This window comes from Jaculus jaculus, chromosome 4 (genome assembly GCF_020740685.1).
Source record: "Jaculus jaculus isolate mJacJac1 chromosome 4, mJacJac1.mat.Y.cur, whole genome shotgun sequence".
NCBI classification, from domain to species: Eukaryota; Metazoa; Chordata; class Mammalia; order Rodentia; family Dipodidae; genus Jaculus; species Jaculus jaculus.
Genome location: NC_059105.1, coordinates 141,351 through 160,676, shown reverse-complemented (window position 1 = coordinate 160,676; position 19,326 = coordinate 141,351). Strand labels below are relative to the sequence as shown.

Here is a 19,326-nt window from a genome sequence, read left to right as displayed (position 1 = left end):
TGGTGTTAGTTCTTCCATGAGGGTTGGGTAAAATTTACCAGTGAATCCATCTGGGCCTAGACTTTTATTAGTTGGGAAACTTTTTATAACTGCTTTGATCTCTGTACTTGTTATAGGTCTATTTAAATGGTTTGTCTCATCTTGATTTAATTTTGGTAGGACATATGACTCAAGGAAATCATCCATTTCTTTCAGATTTTTAAACTTATAGGCATATATATTATTTTAAAAATATTTTTATTTATTTATTTGACAGAGAAAGAGGGAGAGAGAGATGGGGGGGGGGCTTGAGAGAAAGAGAGAGAGAGGGAGAGAGAATGGGCATGCCAGGGTCTCCAGCCACTGCAAATAAGCTCCAGATGCATATGGCCCCTTGTGTATCTGGCTAACATGGGTCCTGGGGAATGGAACCTGAGGCCTTTGGCTTTGCAGACAGATGCCTTAACTGCTAAGCCATCTCTCCATTCTGCGTATATATTCTTAAAGTATGTCCATAGGATTTTCTGAATTTCTTTGGTATCTGTTGTAATGGTGTCCTTTTCATATCTAATTTTATTAATTTTTGTCTCTTTTTCTTCTGGTCAGATTTGCTAAGGGTTTATCAATCTTGTCCATCCTTTCAAAGAACAAACTCTTTGTTTCTTTCATTCTTTGAATTTCTTTTTTGTTTCTATTTCATTAATTTCTGCCTTAATCTTTATTATTTCTTCCCATCTACTGTTTTTTGGTTTGCCTTGTTCATTTTCCAAGGCCTTAAGGTGATGCATTAAATTGCTTCTAACTTCTTCTTTTTTTTATTTTTTTTTTGGTTTTTCGAGGTAGGGTCTCACTCTGGTCCAGGCCAACCTGGAATTAACTCTGTCATCTCAGGGTGGCCTTGAACTCATGGCGATCCTCCTACCTCTGCCTCCCGAGTGCTGGGATTAAAGGCGTGCACCACCACGCCCGGCTCTAACTTCTTAATATAGGCACTTAGAGCTATAAATTTCCCTCTTAGGAGTGCATTCATTGTGTCCCCAAGGTTTTGGTATATTGTGTTCTCATAATCATTTGATTCTATGAATTTATTGATTTCAGTTTTGATTTCTTCAATGAACCATTCATCATTCAATAGCATACTGTGTAGTCTCCATGATTTTCTATATGCTCTGTAGTTTTTCTTGTTGCTGATTTGCTGTTTAATCCCATTGTGTTCAGATAGAATACAAGGGATTATTTCAATTTTCCTATATTTGTGGAGATTTGCTTTGTGTCCTAATACATGGTCTATTTTAGAGAGTGTTCCATGTGCTGCTGAGAAAAATGTATATTCTGCAGCATTTTGTTGGAATGTTCTGTAGATATCTTTCAGGTCCATTTGTTCCATGACACCATTTAATCCAGATGTCTCTCTATTTATTTTTTGCTGGAATGACCTGTCAATTTATGAGAGTGGGGTATTTAAGTCAACCAGTACAATTGTGTTTGGTGTTATTTGTGACCTTAAGTCTAATAATGTTTGTTTGATGAAATTGGGAGCACCCATGTTAGGTGCATATATGTTTAGGATTGCAATGTCCTCCTGTTTGAGTGTTCCCTTAATCAGTATAAAATGACCTTCTTTATCTTTCCTCACTAATGTTGGATTGAAACCTATCCTGTCAGATATTAGGATAGCAACCCCTGCTTTTTTCCTAGACTCATTTGAAATACCATTTTTCATCCTTTTACCCTAAGGCAGTGGTCTATCTTTTATTGAGAGATGAGTTTCTTGGAAGTAACAAATGGCAGGATCCTGCCTCGTAATCCAGCCTGCAAGCCTGTGTCTTTTGGTTGGAGCACTGAGGCCATTGATATTAAAAGTTAATATTGTAATGTATGTACTTATTTTCACCATTATTCTTATTTTGTAGTGCTTCCTGTTTTCCCTTTACTTGCTTGTTTTAACTGTTATTTGAGTATGGTTTATTTTTTCCTATTTCCTCCTATGTATGTTTTGCTTTTTCTTCAGCATTAAGAATTCCTTCAAGTATTTTCTGTAGAGCTGGCTTAGTTGTCATTTAGTCCTTTAGCCTGTTTTTATTGTGGAATGTCCTTATTTCTCCTTCAGTTTGGATAGATAGCTTTGCTGGATAATCTTGGTTGACAGTTGTTATCTTTTGGAAATGGAATCATCATTCCAAGCCCTTCTGGCATTTAAAGTTTGTGCTGAATAATCTGCTGTTATTCTGATAGGCTTACCTTTATAGGTGACTTGCTTTTTCTCTCTAACTGCTTTCAATATATTTTCTTTGGCTTGCATGTTTAGTAGTTTAATTATAACATGATGAGGAGAGGTTTGTTACAGGTTTTGTCTGTTTGGTGTTCTAAAAGCTTCTTGTATATGCATAGGCATTTATTTCCCAATTTGGGGAAATTTTTCTTCTATGATTTGTTGAAAATGCATCCTAAACCTCTGGAGATTGAAATTTTTCTCTTTCTACTCTATCCTGAATTCTTTTTTTTTTTTTTTTTTTTTTTGGTTTTTCAAGGTAGGGTTTCACTCTGGTCCAGGCTGGCCTGGAATTAACTCTGTCATCTCAGGGTGGCCTTGAACTCATGGCAATCCTCCTACCTCTGCCTCCTGAGTGCTGGGACTAAAGGCGTGCACCCCCACGCCCGGCTGACCTTTTTTTTTTTTTTTTAAGATTTATTCATTTATTAGTGACGGGGGGGGGGGGAGAGAGAGAGAATGGGTGTGCCAGGGCCTCTAGCCACTGCAAATGAACTCCAGATGCATACTGTTTATTTATTATATAGCTTTTGTTTTTACTGTACAATTTTTAAACAATTTACTTATATGTTGGCTTCCATGTGCTCTTACATCTATGTAAATTATTTATACATATTATTTATTTATTTATTTTTTTAATTTTTATTTATTTATTTGAGAACGACAGACACAGAGAGAAAGACAGATAGAGGGAGAGAGAGAGAATGGGCGCGCCAGGGCTTCCAGCCTCTGCAAACGAACTCCAGACGCGTGCGCCCCCTTGTGCATCTGGCTAACGTGGGACCTGGGGAACCGAGCCTTGAACCAGGGTCCTTAGGCTTCACAGGCAAGCGCTTAACCGCCAAGCCATCTCTCCAGCCCTATACATATTTTTTTAAAGTGAAAACTAGTTTTATTTTAAAATTAAGTGCATAGTACTCATCTAATTTCACTGTGTAGACTTCAGCACCTTACTCACTATTTGCATTTAATGTACAGGAGAGATATATTTTGGTTTACATTTTGTACTTGAATAGTGTTTTTTTAATGGACTTGGGTAAAGTCCTTTATACATTATTAATTTCTTCACAGCACATATTTAATGATGGTCTGGTAATATCAAAAGAAAAAAATTTTAAAGATTAATTAATAAATTATAACAAAATTCCTCCCACTCCCAAAAGCTAACAGTTGTTGGGTTATATTTATACCGACACCTAATGCAGTAAAAATAGCTGCTTTTTCAGCTACTCCACCCCAGGTATGCAGCAAGAGTCATCAAATATTTTATTCTACCCCCCCCCAAAAAAAGATTCATCCAGTGTTCTTTAGCTTTTTAAATATAAATTGGAAAAGTGTTAGTAAGCTTTTTAAAAGGCAAATATTCTTTTATCACAAGAATTACATATACTCAATCAGTAATAGCACTGCCCAAACATTAAGTTACAATAGGCACTGTCTGTTGTTCCAAGTTAGGACCCTATTCCCATCATCTTACATTCATAGTGATACTGAGGTAGTTAGAATACTGAAAACTGAACTACAGGTTGCAGCACTACAACATTTGTGAATGTGAAAGATACATTATTTTTTGAATCTACTTTGCCCTTCAATAATTCAAGTTTTATTAAGGTTAAGAATTACTAAAATCCAATTAGTAGCCTTTTAAAGAGGGAAACATATGTTCAGAAAACAATTTTCATCCTTGAAAATTGCAGAGTTCTTAACCTGAGTGGCTTTCTTGTTTCATTTACCAGACTAGTAATTCCACATGATGTTTACTTTAAAGATAAAAGTATTTTCCTTTTAAGTAAAGGACATTTCTCTAAGAATTCATGCTGGCAGAATCCACCCAGGAACATTCATCCAAGGGAACCCTACCCTTTCCTCACGAAGGCCATTGGCTTGATTACTGAGATTCCTGCTGCATACCCACATCTTTATAATAATAAGTTTACTTCAATATACACTGTGGCAGTCATATATCTGCCACACAGCTTCCTTCCTATTTCAAGTGCCATTTAAAACACACACACACACACACACACACCCCTTTCTAGTTTTTAAACCAAAAAATTTCCCTTCACCAAATCTCTCTTTTCCCATGATAAGAGCACAGTGTATGCAGTTTATCAGTTATTACATTTTTCACCTTTTTGTGGGAGGGGGGGTTCAAGGCAGGGTCTTGCTGTAGCTCAGACTGACCTGGAATTCACTATGTAGTTTCAGGGTGGCCTCAAACTCTTGGCAATCCTACTACCTCTGCTTCCCAAATGCTGGGATTAAAGGTGTATGCCACAATGCCCAGCTCACATGTTTTCCTTTTTAAGTTTATTTCCTCCAAGTGTTTTATGTCCAAGTTGCCCTTGCTATAATGACAGTTATTGCTATTTTTTCTTTTCTTTTTCTTTTTTTCAAGGTAGGGTTTCATTCTAGCCCAGGCTGACCTGGAAGTCATTATGTACTCTCAGGGTGGCCTTCAACTCACCATGATCCTCTTACCTCTGCCTCCCGAGTGCTGGGATTAAAGGCGTGCGCCACCACACCCAGCTAATTATTGCTATTTTTATTCACTACCAACATAATGAAATGTCCTAGGGCAGTTGTGAGGCCAACCTAATGAAAATGGCCAAATACATTTTGTAATCAGTACCCCTCCTTGCTTACTGACTAGCTGGATTCTAAAGTTGTTTATAAAACCACTCTTGACATAACAAAGTGCTATATTACTCCAACCTGAGTACTACCTTAGATACCCTCCACTCCAGAATAAACCTACTGGACTTTATTCTAGTTCTAATATTTTAGTCATGCCATTTCTTGAGAAAACTTTTAAGAGGATAATAACAAATCTGTATACAAAACACTGAGTGATACAAAGTATATATATATATATATATATATATATATATATACACACACACATATGTACTATGAATCATATGAACCACTTCATTTATTCTGTGGTACAGTATTACGCTCTCATTTAAAAACACATCCTAGCATGAGTAATGTTGCCTATGTTATAAAGGTAGTTCACACTATAACATTCCCAAAGTATGTTGAATTACAGTTAAGTATTTCCAAGTAGTACAAATGCCCTGAGTTAAGTGTGTTTGAATTCTAAATATTTGTGGCCGATCACTTAGTGGAAACAAAAAACTGAACAAAACAAAAATTATCATGATTTCAAGATAAAATATCTGCTTCACCCCTAATTTTAGCATATAAATTCAGATACATTATTTATGAAAAGTTATATAAATTAATCTGTTTTTTTAACTGCATGGATTAGTATACTTGGCAATTCATGAGTTTAAATTTAGTTAGAAACCCACCTGTAGGTCAAAAATAAAACTCAAAACTCCAGAGTTAAGAAATGTTCGTTCAAAAATTAAGACTGTAACTTTCCTTCATAAAAGAGATATTTTGGTCCAAGTCCACAGATAAACGCTAGTCTTTGACATATATGTAAAATAAGGTCCAAAGCCTATCACAGGTCATCTCAAACTGGCAAATTGTGTCTCCAAATTTTCTGCTGTATGGAGTGTTTTGAAATATTTGGACCAATTGTCACACAGGGATTTGTTGTGACAGGATTTCACACGCACACACACACACACACACACACACACACACACACACACACATGCACGCACTGTTAGACAGTTGGCTTAGTCCTTCTAGGTATGAATGGTGTAACAAAAGTATTCCTGGTGCTGGTACATAAAGAGTTTTGGTGTTATTTGGATCCCTTTTCCTTCTGAGGAGAGGTTTACAAAAAGCTTGCACCAGAGCTACACAAGTCACAAAATAGTCTGGGTCAGTTATGACCTGTACAAATAATCACTTCTCAAAACACGGAGTAATATATGGGTAATGTTCATTTACTTGATGGCTCTAGGTATAAGAAATGATCAGACAGGTTTTAATTTACACTGGTATCGTTAGGGACATCCCAGCACCAGTCTGCATGTGCCCAAGGCCCTGAACACTAGAATGGAAGCCAGCAGGCTATGTCTGAAGTGTGTATAATAGAGAAGATCTGTGGGCAGCTTGGTGGTTCTGATACAGGATTTTTGATACTGGAGTGAGGTCTGGTGAAGACACTGAGGTTGCTGAAAGTGAACTGGCTTTGAGGGCTGGGAGGCTCTCTGGAACACACTGAAGCTGTGCTGACTGAGGGCCCATATGTCTTCCCTGTTTGTTTGCTTCTTTCACATCATTATTGTGAGCAATCAACAGCTGCTCAATAAGAAATCCCAGGAGTAAGTAGTGAGATGATGTAGTCTCATAGGCCACATTGGAAAAAGACAAAATATAATCTTTGAAGAAGTCACACATATAGCAGCTGCTAAAGAACGTGCATAATTTAGAAAGGCACTTCCAGGAAGTAATCTGCATACTTGGCTATGTAGGGTTTAGTTTTTTCTGAGCAAATCATTGGCCAACCATCGTGGAGATCTTTTTCATCTACTGCTTCAGAGAGATAGTACTCAGTGAAATGGGCAGCTGTTGGAAGGCAGAGGTTCCACTGAAAGGTTTCTAATAATAATAATTCCATATGTAGCAAATTTTGCTTTGTAAGCACTAGATTCATGTTAGTCATACAACCCAGGCTGCTGAGCTGCTCCAACTTAGGCACACTATCTTCTTTTTCTTCAGATTTACTTGCTAGAAGCAGAGAGGAAAGCTCAACTAAATGCAGTTGCTGGATAGAGATGTCATAGTGATCCATAAATAGGTCCAACAAATAGAAGGCAAGATGTCCAGCAGAAGGGCAGAGTGTGAAGCAATTGTTCACATTGGCAATCAAGTCAGCAAAGTATCACCTGAGACTCAGTTGAGGGGACTGGCCTTCGTAAGAGGGCAACTTTAGCTCCTTGTGCCTGGTAGATGTCTGCAGCCAGCTGTCCTTGCCACCACTTTTCCTCCAGCTCCATGGGACCCTGGCAGTGTGCCTGGTAGGTTTGACTTGGCCCCTCCAGTCCAGAACCGAGACCCTCACAGGCCCAGCTCAGCCAGCATGCAGTGAGTGCCCACACTGCACTGTGAAGCTCAGGCTGCTTGTGCCGCCCATTGTTAAAAGGATGGGTGGGCAGCTTGGCATACAAAGGCAGCTCCCTATCCATATTCTTTACAATTTGTACATATATTAAATGGCTGTGTCATAAACACGACTGTATGGGATTTTATAAAAGAAAAAATCAAGTGGGAAAAATTACTTATAAAACATTACTAAGCCTCTGTGTTGTTGAACTAGAATTCCTCATATTAATGTTCATTTGATTCTCTTATCTACTTGTTTTTGGTGACATTTATTTATGCTGGTCCAGACTCCCATTTTCTATAACATAATCATTTGGTCAGAAACATGAAAGCAGTGGGCAAGTCATAAGGCAACTATGGAAGGTGGAGCTGAGGCAGCAAGAGAGTGGTCAGACTTCAAGCCACAAGTTTCTGGAAACCCTGTTGTGCTCTGTGCCATCTGGTCATGTGCAGGATTAGTCCTTTCTGTCTGAAGTCATTAATTTAGTGCAGGTACATTTGCTTGCCTCATCTTCTAGGATCCTGTTTGTTCATTTTTTTTTTTCCCCAAACAAAGTATCCTCCAAAAGTAAGCATCTCTAAGAAACAATGCTGTCCTTCTCCCACTACTGAAATGATTTTGCTATTAGCTTCAAGTACAGAAGTGACTTCATCCAGCTGAGCAGCTTCACTAGTTTCAGAGTAAGAGGAACTCTCATCCTGGCCTAAATTCCCTGAAGAAAGAGACTTATCACTATCAACACCCAAAGGATCTCTAGTATCATCTTTGACTTTAGCTTTCTTTGGAATTTCTTGGATGTCTGGTTTGAAATTGGGCCTCGTCTTCCCTAATTTAGCTATAACTGTGGTTTCTCCCCATTTTGTGCTAAGGGTAGTCCATTTATTGGAAAAGACTTCAGATTTTGAACTGCCATTGCCTTCTTTCCTACTCTAAGTTGCCAAATCTGGATGCCATTTTGACACCTGTTAAACATTCCCCGCAGTGCCTTGTGGGTGCTCTAGCCACAGGGACACCTCCACCTCTTGGGCGGGAATGTGAACCCACACAGGACAACAGTGCCAACCCGTGGTAAATAGGAAGCTAGGTAGAGAGAAGAGAGGGGGGAGAGAGAGAGACAGACAGACAGAAGGGGAGGTAGGAGAGGAGTGGAGGCCCCCTGCAACTTCCTTCCCCATCTCAAGTGCAGCCTTCTGGGTTGCCCTTGCCAGTGCTATGTGCTCCTGCTGGGCAAATGAAAGCTATATCACTCATAGTGTGGCTCCTCTGAAAGAACCTCTTCCCCCACACCCCTTTGCTTACTCTGCCTCAGTTTCCCTATTCCAGCCTCCTCCCTTGACTCATGGAGCTTTCTAGCAGCCCAGATTCCTGCACATCTGTGTGAAAACCAAGATCAAAGCAGGCACATTTTAGTGGTTTGCACCTAAGATCCCAGCTGCGGTAGATCTGACCAGCTTCTTCTTTAACTATCCTAGATGCTGTGGGCCCTACGGGAGAGGATCACCGAGGCACTCAGCCATGATGGATACGTGTTCAAGTATGATATCTCCCTCCCTGTGGAGAGGCTCTATGACCTTGTGACTGACCTGCGCACTCGCCTTGGCTCTAGTGCCAAGCATGTAGTGGGCTATGGGCACTTGGGTAAGTAGTATGATCACAGTGAGATGCAAAGATCCATTGTGGTGACCTCTGCAGCCAACCTTATCAGCTCAGCTTGTCCCAGTGATGGGAGCAAGCCCTGGATTGGGAAAGCCATGTTTCATATCTCATATGTTTTGGAAAAATCTGCTGGTGTGTGATTGAAGCAGGCAGGCAGGAGGCACAGGGCCTCACAGAAAGGTAGGGTGATGTGCTGCACTAGCTCTCACTACCCCGCCTCTTCAGACCGTAGAGCTTCACAACCAGTTTCACATCGTTTTGGAGAGGATGGAAAAGCAGTACTTTAGAATACTCTGTTAATTCATAGAGAAGACCAGTTTATCCCTGTTTCTGGCATATTCCATCCATGGTGTCTGAAAGCCAAGTCATGGGAAGTATGTTGGGGCTGGGCCAGCAGTGTGGCTGTGGAGCTAGGGCAGGAGCAGTAGTGTGGATGCGGAATATGACTCATTTTTTGGCTTCCCACATGTCCTCATGGCACTGTGGAGGGAGGGGGTCATTTGCCTTGAAGCTCGGTAAGATGGGGCAGTCACCTTCTGTAGTCAAAAGCGATTGAAGGAATGGAGCAAGATGTATGGTTCAGACCAAGATGGGGGTAGGGAACAAGGGCAGTCCTTGGGCATGGAGGGGCATGACTGAGGGATCTTTGAGATCTGGAGAGGCCCTTTTGGCAGGCTTATGGGGCCAACCTGTCTTAACCACTTGCTCTTATTTGCCAGGGGATGGCAACCTGCATCTGAATGTGACAGCAGAGGCCTTCAGTGAGGCACTACTGGGCATCCTGGAGCCCTATGTGTATACCTGGACTGCAGAGCAGCGGGGCAGTGTCAGTGCTGAGCACGGTGTAGGCTTCAAGAAGAGACACGTGCTTGGCTACAGCAAGCCACCAGTGGCCGTGCAGCTGATGCAGCAGCTCAAGGCCCTCCTGGACCCCAAGGGCATCTTGAACCCCTATAAGACATTGCCTGCTCAGGCCTGACTGCCATAGCATGTACATGCTGTAGCACATCAGGGTCCTTGGGCCTGCAGGGCTGGTGGGCCTGAAGGCCTCCTAGCTGGTGGCACTTGCAATAGGAAAGGTGGCCAGTCTCCCACTGGCCAGCTCTGTGGAGCCAGATCAGTGGTTCAAGGATGCCCAGCTCTTAGGCAGGGCTCTCCCAGCCATGCTGCCATTCTGTGGGGGCACAGAGTCAACACAGCTGCATGGCTCGTGCCCCCTTGCCCTTCTGCTGGCTAATTCCAGAGAGACCAGGGAGGTGGGCAGCTTTCCCACCCCAAGTCTCCTGTTCCCTGTGATGGCCCCTGAGGACCTGCTGTGTCTGATACAGCCCCAGGAGGTGTGCCACATGTCCTTGCCATTGTACCTATGTGGTGTACCCTGTAAGGGCTGCCGGCAGAGATGACTGGCTCCAAGTTGGTAACTGAGAAGCCCAGAGCACTGAGACTTATCCACCTGGGCTGAGTGGAATCTGTTGCCACATCAAGCAGGTCCTGACCAGAGTGACAGGACTGTGCTGTTCACCCATTCTGGAAAGCCTTTCTAGTAAGTGGCAGGTGTGATGGACTTTGATTTCTCACCAAGCTTGATCCTTCTGGTTCTGTCCTGCAGTGACATTCTAGCTTCTATCATGGTTCAGTTCCCCTCCCAGCAGCTGTTAGGGAAGTGGGGCGGTGACCTCTCTAAGTTCATGCTGAAAAGGGGTGGTGCTAGCATTCCTCTGGAGGGAAGGCTATCTAAGAGTCCATGGAGGAACACTCTTACCTGGTAGTCAGCTTCTGGGTATTGGAGTGTGTCCTTGTATTTTTGGCAGTTGTTACTATACCTGAAACACATATGAAGGTCTATTAGTAACATACAAAGCAGGTATACATATCTTAATTATCTAACAGTGGTAAGTACAGACAGAACATGTTAATAGCCCTGGAAATAATTTTTATCAACAAATTTAAAAGACCTAAATATTGTTTTGTTAAAAAGCAAGTAGAATAGAGTCTTGACATCTTCTTTAAAGATATTATTTATTTGAGAGCAAGAGAGAAAAAATGGGCACACCAGGGCCCCCTAGCCACTACAAGCAAATCCCAGACACATGTGCCACCCTGTGCATCTGACTTACGTGGGTACTGGGGAATTGAACCTGGATCTTTAGGCTTCACAGGCAAGTGCCTTAACCACTAAGCCATCTCTCCAGCACTTGACATATATTTTAAGACATGAGAAGCATTCCTAAAGTTAATTTGGTAGCCTCAGGTATTAAGAGAACTGTTGTCATTGCCTAGGGGCAGGCTAAACTCAAACTCCTAATCCTACAGCCTCCATTTCTCAATTTCTTGGATTAGAGGAGTGAGCCACCATACCTAGCAGAATCTTGTGACTCCCAATAATCCCCTAAAATACCTGGTGCTGGGATTAAAAGTGTGATCCTGAGTTAGAGAGATGGCTTAGTAGTTAAGGCACTTGCTTGCAAAGCCTAAGGATCCATATTTGACTCTCCAGATCCCATGTAAGCCAGATGCACAAGGTGGTGCATGCACATAAAGTTGCACATGTGCACAAAGTGGTGCACACATCTGGAGTTTGATTGTAGTGGCTGGAGGCCCTGTTGTGTCAATTCTGTCTCTAAATAAATAAATAAATAAATAAATGAAATGGGTGACTATCACATCTGTCAAAATCCTGTCACTCCCAAATAATTCCTTCAACTGCTTGTGGGTCTTAGGGAATGGGTAGATGATAAAGAGTTGGACATGGGGGAATCTCAGACTATTTATAGTTCTCTTAGGGAGCCAAGTTTCCTCATTTCCTAAAGGGTATTTTAGGCCAGGCACACAAGTTGAAAGGATAATTAATGCCTTCCTTTTAAGATTCTGAGGCTAATTTTTTTTGTAGGCTCTCAAAGTAGGTATCAAAGTCCCCGTGTTTTAGCAGAAAAGGCAAGGGGGTTTCTCATAGAACCCATCTGCAATGCTAGAGAAGTACCAGCCTAAGCTACTTTATCCAGATGTCTCTAGAAGGTCCTTGAATCCTATATGAAAAGATGTCTGTTTTCATGCTCTATACCTATTCTCATAGCCAGGGAACTAGATCTTCAAAGGTCTGTTTGGAGCTGCCATACTGGTATGACTGTGCAGTGTATTTTCATTTCCTTGCTGTCGTCCTCTTCTATCCCTTCCATCTCTGATACTTGTAGTTGCTGGAAGCCTAAAATCTAGTTGGACCCAGAGCTGGTAGGCTATCGCTAGGAAGGGACTTTTTCTTCATATTTGTGAGGCAAGTACTGTAGCACTTCTATCTAGTTAGCCCTGGGAGCCTCAAGATCATTCCCCTAGCCAGGGCACATGTAGCCCCATGGCAGGCAAGAATGCCAAGGTGACTGAGCATTTTAGAGCAAAGAAAGCCTACACATAAAGTGTTCTTAAGAGCACTTGAAAGTCTAGGGTCTATAGATTTAAATCCTTATCAAGGTAAATTGGGTCTACAGATTTTGACTATTACTGATGATACCCTAAAGGCGTACAGATTTAGAACCTGTGGATGAGACTACGGATTTAGGTCCTTACCAGTGCTACTCTGTATGAAGTCTATTGATTTAAACTCTTACCAATTTATGTCTTTATGGATAGGACCTTAAAGATCTTTACCAATGTTACTAACTGTTTTACAATCTAGATTTGCCTGGTTGATCTTAGCCTGCCTGTATAGGATCTATGACTAATCTCTTTTGGAACCCTGCTCACGGCACATCTCAGACACATACTTACCTAAGCCCAAAGCAGTACTAGCAGAAGGAATGGAGTAAATAGAATGTGCACATTGCCTATTTCAATCTGTTGGGATACCTGGATGAAGAAAAACATACTGGGCTGGAGAGATGGCTTAGTGGTTAAGGCTCTGGTGTACCTATTCTCTCTTTAGAAATTAAAAAAAAAAATACTGTAATTTACCACATGCAATACAGAAACCAAAAGGTCTACAGGTAAAACATTTTATTTCCTCTAAAATGAGAAGCAAATAAGAAAGTTATCAGAAAGATGCAGTCACTAGCAAGTGTCTCTAACCATTCATTCAGCAATCCATTTAGCCTATATTCAGATATTAGATGGTAGGCTTTAGGACAAAGCAGATGAGACTGTTTTAGCTTTCTGTCCAACTGTGATATTGTTTTTGCTGAGCAAGTCACAGTGACATGGTCCTTGCCTGTGGAGTGTGGCATTTCTATGCCACCCTGTTGTCATCTGCCACCTAGTATGGATTGCAGCTCTATAGAGACTTGGCACCACATGGAGTTTTCTTTACCCACCACTTGCTGTGCACAAGGTTTCACCCACATGAGCCCCAGTCTGTGCATTACGCATGAATCCTGTACCACTGGCCGAGTACATTCTATCAAGTTCTCTGAGGAACTCTGACCATTTCTTCAGGTTACAATGAGGGCTGCTGCTCAGACCTAAGGAGAGAGGACAAAGGAGGTCAAGAAAACCATTCAGCTATTCTATCCATGGCTGGGGGCTTCCCCTAGTCAGGAGAGCCAGGTAGATGCTTGAAATGCAATGGCTATTCTCACCTCATTACTGGTTTTGCTTGGTTCATACTGACCTTGAGGTGACTCTGAGTTGGTGATTATGAATTCCAAACTGAGATCCCAGAGATGATGCCATTTAAGGATGTGTTGGGGCTTGTTTTTTCTCTGCCGATTAAAGATTTAAAATGTAGAACCCAGACTGCTTATGGCAGAGGGGATTCCAGAGCTGGAAAACTCTGCTGTCCCAGAAGAAGCTGGATTTCTATCAAATGAGGGAAAGCCCGCCCATCCAGAGTCCATGATTAGTCAGCTTAAACAAGGACAAAGGCACTTGTTGGCCCATGATGCATCCAGTACTGTGCAGGTCCCAGAAAGCCCAGCAAGGTAGCTTATAGGCAGGAACGTTCACTTAAGCCAAGAAGAAAGAGGAGAGGAGGGGATCACTCTCTCTTGCATCTGTTTTTTTTTCTGTTAAATAATTTAATGATAATCTGTCGGTCACTCCCCTCCTCCATATTTTCCTATAATTAAATGTAAGCACATGCTTCTTTTTCCTGTAAGGGCAACAGAAAAATCTATATTAACCAATTTGTGGTATAGCATGAGATAATTCAATAGCTATTAATGAAAGAAAATCAATATTGTAAAAAATGGCTTGATCAGAGAGGCCTGTACAGGAGTTTATGATGCAAGTCTGCTGACGGCTTCTCTTGGCATCCTCTGGTTTAGGTCACAACCTCAAACACAAGGCAGCTCAAGTAGAGATGAGACACTTCCTCCTTCCCTGGAGAGAACCTCGGTGTTCTTTTGTGCCTGCTCCCACTCCCTACCACCATTTCTCATAGCAAATGTGCTCTCTGGGAACGTGGCTATTTTCCAGTTGCTTGGAGAAAAAGTCCGTCATTGGAGGTGGGCCACAAATATAGAGCAAAGTCTCTCTTGAAATGTGATCTCGTATCTCCTTCTCTGTTATTCTTCCTTCCGTGAGGTATGGCTTGAGTTCCGCACTGACTTCTGTAGTCTGCTTTGTAACATGGAAACTGCATGCAACTCTTTTGCATCTTAAGTTAGACTATAGCTATCTATCAAGGGCCCCTTTCCCCTGTCTGCCTAGTCAAGGAAAGTAGCTACTATAGTGTTTCACTGCCTTGCCCAGTGTCCTGATGCAAGTAGGTGATCAGAATTTACTGAGGGATCCAGAAGTCGGTGTAAACCATGCACTTTCTGCTAGTGCTGACCTTGACCTTGCTGGCATTACTTCCTGGAGCTCAGTGGCCAAGAGGTCCCTGTTCTCTCTCTTCTATGGTTGGGTAATGCTCACTTTTGGTCCATCTATCCCTTAGGAAGGGGCACTTTTTAGACCCACTGTAGCTTTTCTTATGTGCTGTAGAAATTGCAGTACATAGTAAAAGTCAGCATCTAAAAGTCAGTGAGATACAGTAGAGCTCTCTCAGCAGTGTGTGACAGGAAACCAGCTGTCCAAAGTCATGTTGGCACTGACCAAAAATGCTTACTTCAAGACGCGAGTTTTCACACATCCAGAAAAATCTTGGAATAGGAAAAATTAACTTATTTCTCAGAATCTGCTGACTGACCCAGATTACAGGCATGGAGGATAGCAGAACAGGGACCCTTTGTAATACCTTGAATTCCACTGCACAAAATACACACCCCTACCCACCATGGGAGGGCATTGGTGTCAGTGGTCTGATGTCCCTGGTCACTGCACAATAAAGAAATTTCTCACCACTGGAAACCTCAGGGTTCTGGCCCAACCTTAACCCTAACAGGGAGTTATATGCCACAAGAAGAAGGATGAACTGACACTAAGAATGTGGCAAAGCTTCTGTGGGAAGCCAAAACCAGTTGTCCACAATGGGCGACCATCTGCAACCCACCCCTACCCTACCTGACTGCAGACTGGAATCTCCCATGTGCTTGTCTAGAGGGCCTATTGTGTTTGGGTTAGGAAAAGTTTAGGATTCCATCTTCAGACTTCTAAGCTGCTGTAACTTGAGACCACTGTGCCTAACCAGGGAGATGGGAGGAGCCCAGCCAAGACATGTACTAAGGAGGGGAGGACGTAGCCCAGGGTTATAAGCCCTAGGAAAATAGCTGAGGTGTGAGCGTCCCTCGTCCAGGACTACAGGGACTGCGGGCTCCTCCAGGAAAGTGTGTTTCGTGAGGAGCAGAAGGTCACATGGTTGTTGGAAGTGGTCAAGACCCAAGGCATATTTCGACTGGGATCCAGTACCAGCCACTGTGCCATCCTGTTGGCCCTGTTCTTGGTCTTGTTCTTTGGCTGTGGCTCTCCCTGGCACCCTCTTACTGCTAACCATCTGGAATATCCAGGCCATTTAGTTGGTAGCTGTAACCTCTCCCCCATGTGACCCACTAGCATTAGGAGAGCAGATGGAGCAGAGAGCAAGCAAAACTGGAGTGGTCGCTGCTCTGGAGTCTTGAGAGCATACCTGGTATGATCCCTCCTGGTGAAATGCTGACCCTGAGCCCATGTCACTTTTCCTTAGGGATCATAGTATGAGCAGTCCTGAGGTGATGGTACTTTGTCAGTGCTCAGTCTGCTCCTGAGAGATGTCTCCTTGTCACTTTCACTCAGGGCTGCCCCAGGAAACTACCACCTGTTGAAACATGCATGGTCTATCATTGTGGACTAGCTGAGGTGTCTCTGAGATGTTCTGGGGCACATGGCATCTAATCTGATCTTCTGTGTTTCTAGACTGAGTCTGTGCAGCCCGGGCAGGAGTAGAGAGCTCCTCCCCTAAGGTGGAGTAGGCCTTCATGGCTTTTCACTTTCCACAGTGGAATGCGGGGGTGCAGGGAGTGCCTGGGTGAAGATCATCCTGGCAGAGTCAGCACTTCCTGCCTCCCCCCACCTCGCTGTTAGCATGGAAAGCTACCCTATGGGCCCCCTACACTTGGATGGAGCTCTGAGAGTCTGCAGAGGGGCTTGCTCTGAGCTCAGAGGTCAATTCCCAGACAGTTTAAGGCCCCAGGTCCCAGTGGAGAAAGGGGTTCTAAGGGTTATGGGGAGGCCTTCAGTGATTACTGGCAGCTGGACACTGGTGAACTGGATAGGAGAGGCCATGCCCAGGATGATACCCCCAGTGAATGAGCAGCTGCTCTGTTCAGAGTTTCTGATGTCAGTAAGTCTGTCCTACTGTCTCTGGAATCTCATATCCACACTGCCCTTTGGATGAGGCCACAGCATTCTCTTCCCAGCCCCCAGCCTATCCCCTTACTACTGCATTGGTCGTAATGGGGCATATAGTCACACCTGTAATGCCACTGGCCAGTATAGGGGGGCTACTGATGGGCTTCATGGGCAAGGGAAGATAGGGCTGTTTTGGGAAGCATCTCTACCCCCTACCCCAGGCTGGCAGAGTATACCCAGATGTGCAATGGAGAAGGGAGAGGCCAAGCCTTCTGCTACATACCTAGGAGGAGACCTCATTCTTCCTGAAAACAGAGCAGTTAGGCCCCAGCTATTGAGATGAAGGGAGAGGGTGGAGCACTATACCTAAGCCAGCAGGTAAGCTTGTTGATCATTTGAGTTCAAGGTCTATGCAGTGGCCCCACATCAGTTGGTGTTGGCACCCTGGGGAACCTTAGGGTGCTCAGAGGCCTTTATCACTACTTGCCTGCCATCTGCGCTGGAAGCGTCATGGCCAGCATGTTATTCTTGCTGAGCAGCACACACAGGTAAGCTGGTGTGGTTTCAGGTGACCAGCACAAGGGGAACAGAGGTGCTTGCTTCCCTCATAGTCCAAGAAGCTGACAAAACGACTTGTTAGTGTTTGCTGTTTATCTTTGAAGGGAAGTTTGCTGGGATTTGGAGCATTTTACTGCTAACACTATTCTGAATTCAACCTTTTTGATTTTCATTTCAATCTTCCCCCTCCGTGTGTGTGTGTGTGTGTGTGTGTGTGTGTGTGTGTGTGTGTGTGTGTGTGATGTCAGGACCTCTTGCTGCTGCAAATGAACACTAGATGCTTGCACTACTTTTTATATTCAGCTTATGTGGGTGGTTTGGGAATTGAACCCAGGCAGACAGGCTTTGCTAGCAAGCACCTTTAATGGTTGAACATCTTTCCAGCCTTGTGTTTTCACTTTAGACAAAAGAGAAAGCAGAGAAACCCACCCTTCCTGGGCCAGGGTTAGTCCTGGGCATTTTGGAGTTTGTGGTGCTGTATCTCCTAGCATGGCAGCATTAGGATCATTTGGGTGTCTAAGTCACTAGGTGGAGGCCACTGGGATTGGGGACCTGTTGGCTTAATCCAGAGACTCCCATTGTGTCCTGTTTCTGGACCCCTGTGTTTGTAGGAATTCCTGGGCTGTGAGCCCCTGACACTTGGGTACATTTTAGCATACTCAGGAGGCAGGAGATGGGGCTGAGTGGTATTAGATGGGGTCATTCCTGTCTACTTCTGGAGCTAGGTGCTAAGCACTGGCCTGCTGTTTCTCTCTGAAAAGGATGCTGTAAGGAAACTGTAAGAGAAAAGCAAAAGAGAACACCAGACTTTGATCTCTACAGACAGCTTATTTAGAGAAACAGTGAGGGGCCTCAGCTTTCTCTGGGGATGAAGGCTGAAACACTGGGCCAAGCTGGGGTGCAAGCTTATAAGGAGGATCCTAAGAAAAACAGACTGTACCAGTTGCAGGTCCAAGGGAAGTAGATAAGGAATTGTAGTTATTTGTGTCCTTGCTCGGAATAAGCTTTTTTTTTTTAGCCAAATTGTCTAGGAAGAATAACCCATCAGATGGTTTCTGTTCCTTCAAGATTTTCTGAGTTAAGGGAAGTTTATCTATTGGGAGTAGCCTGTCAAGGCTGCATGTCTCTATGACTTTTAAAAAAGTTAATTAGTTTATTTATGAGAGAGAGAGAGAGAAAGGGAGAAGGAGAGAGAGGGAGAGGATGGGCATGCCAGGGCCTCTAGCCACTGCAAATGAACTCCAGATGCATGCACTACCTTGTACAACTGGCTTACGTGGGTCCTGGGAATTGAACCGAGGTCCTTTGGCTTTTCAGGCAAATTTCTTAACTGCTAAACCATCTCTCCAGCCCCTTGTGACTTTTTTATTGCCTGCTAATTTTAGGTAGAGTTATTAACTCTTTAGTTTCCTCTTGTTTTCATGGAAATCTATTAACACTTCATTCTGGACTCTGGAAGGATAAAAAAGACTGGGGAGAATTGGGGATGTAAGGGCATTTAAGGGAGGATTGTGTGGGTGGGAATGGGAATGGCGACTCATCTCCAACTATGTCAAACTGGGGGGGATAGTAGATCTCTTGGGGTGTCCCACACAGTGGAGGTTGGAGGCTCAGGGGCTGATATTCAGTGGCCATGAGGAATTCAGTGACTCCTCATGAAGTGAAGGTGTGTATTCTGTCTTGGAGGAATTCAGTGAGGAATCTAAGTATGCAATGATCAAAAGAGAGGGTGAACATTATCATAATCAGGGGAATAAAGCACATGTCAGAGACTGGATAGTTTTAACTTGAAAGGAGTTGAGCTCTGAGATTTTTTTTTTTTTTAATTTATAGCAATAGATATTGTAGTTAGTTACTGTTGTAGTCAGGTTCACATTGCTGGTAGAAGTCACACAATCAAGAGCACACAACAAGAGCAGCTTCTGGGAAAAAGGTTTATTTTGTCTTACAGGCTTGAGGGAAAACTCCATGATGGCAGGGGAAAATGATGGCATAAGCAGAGGGTGGACATCACCCCCTGGCCAACATAAGGTGGACAATAGCAACAGGAGTGTGTATCAAACACTGGCATGAGGAAACTGGCTATAATACCCATAAGCCCGCCCCCAACAATACACCACTTCCAGGAGGTGTTAAT

At 43.2% G+C, this 19,326-nt stretch overlaps 1 protein-coding gene and 1 pseudogene across 4 annotated transcripts in view; one reads left to right on the top strand and one right to left on the bottom strand.

Annotated features, from left to right (window-relative positions):
- D2hgdh (D-2-hydroxyglutarate dehydrogenase) overlaps window positions 1-11,450 on the top strand; it is a 37,768-nt gene extending 26,318 nt beyond the window's left edge. For all 4 annotated transcript variants that reach the window (XM_045148188.1, XM_045148190.1, XM_045148189.1 and 1 more), the window contains 2 exons: window positions 8,753-8,918; window positions 9,656-11,450. In XM_045148188.1, coding sequence (XP_045004123.1) covers window positions 8,753-8,918; window positions 9,656-9,915 — 426 coding nt within the window. In that variant the 3' untranslated portion in view covers window positions 9,916-11,450. The remainder of the gene's footprint in view (window positions 1-8,752; window positions 8,919-9,655) is intronic.
- On the bottom strand, window positions 6,077-7,173 carry LOC101604698 (annotated as a pseudogene).
- Window positions 11,451-19,326: the final 7,876 nt, after the last annotated feature.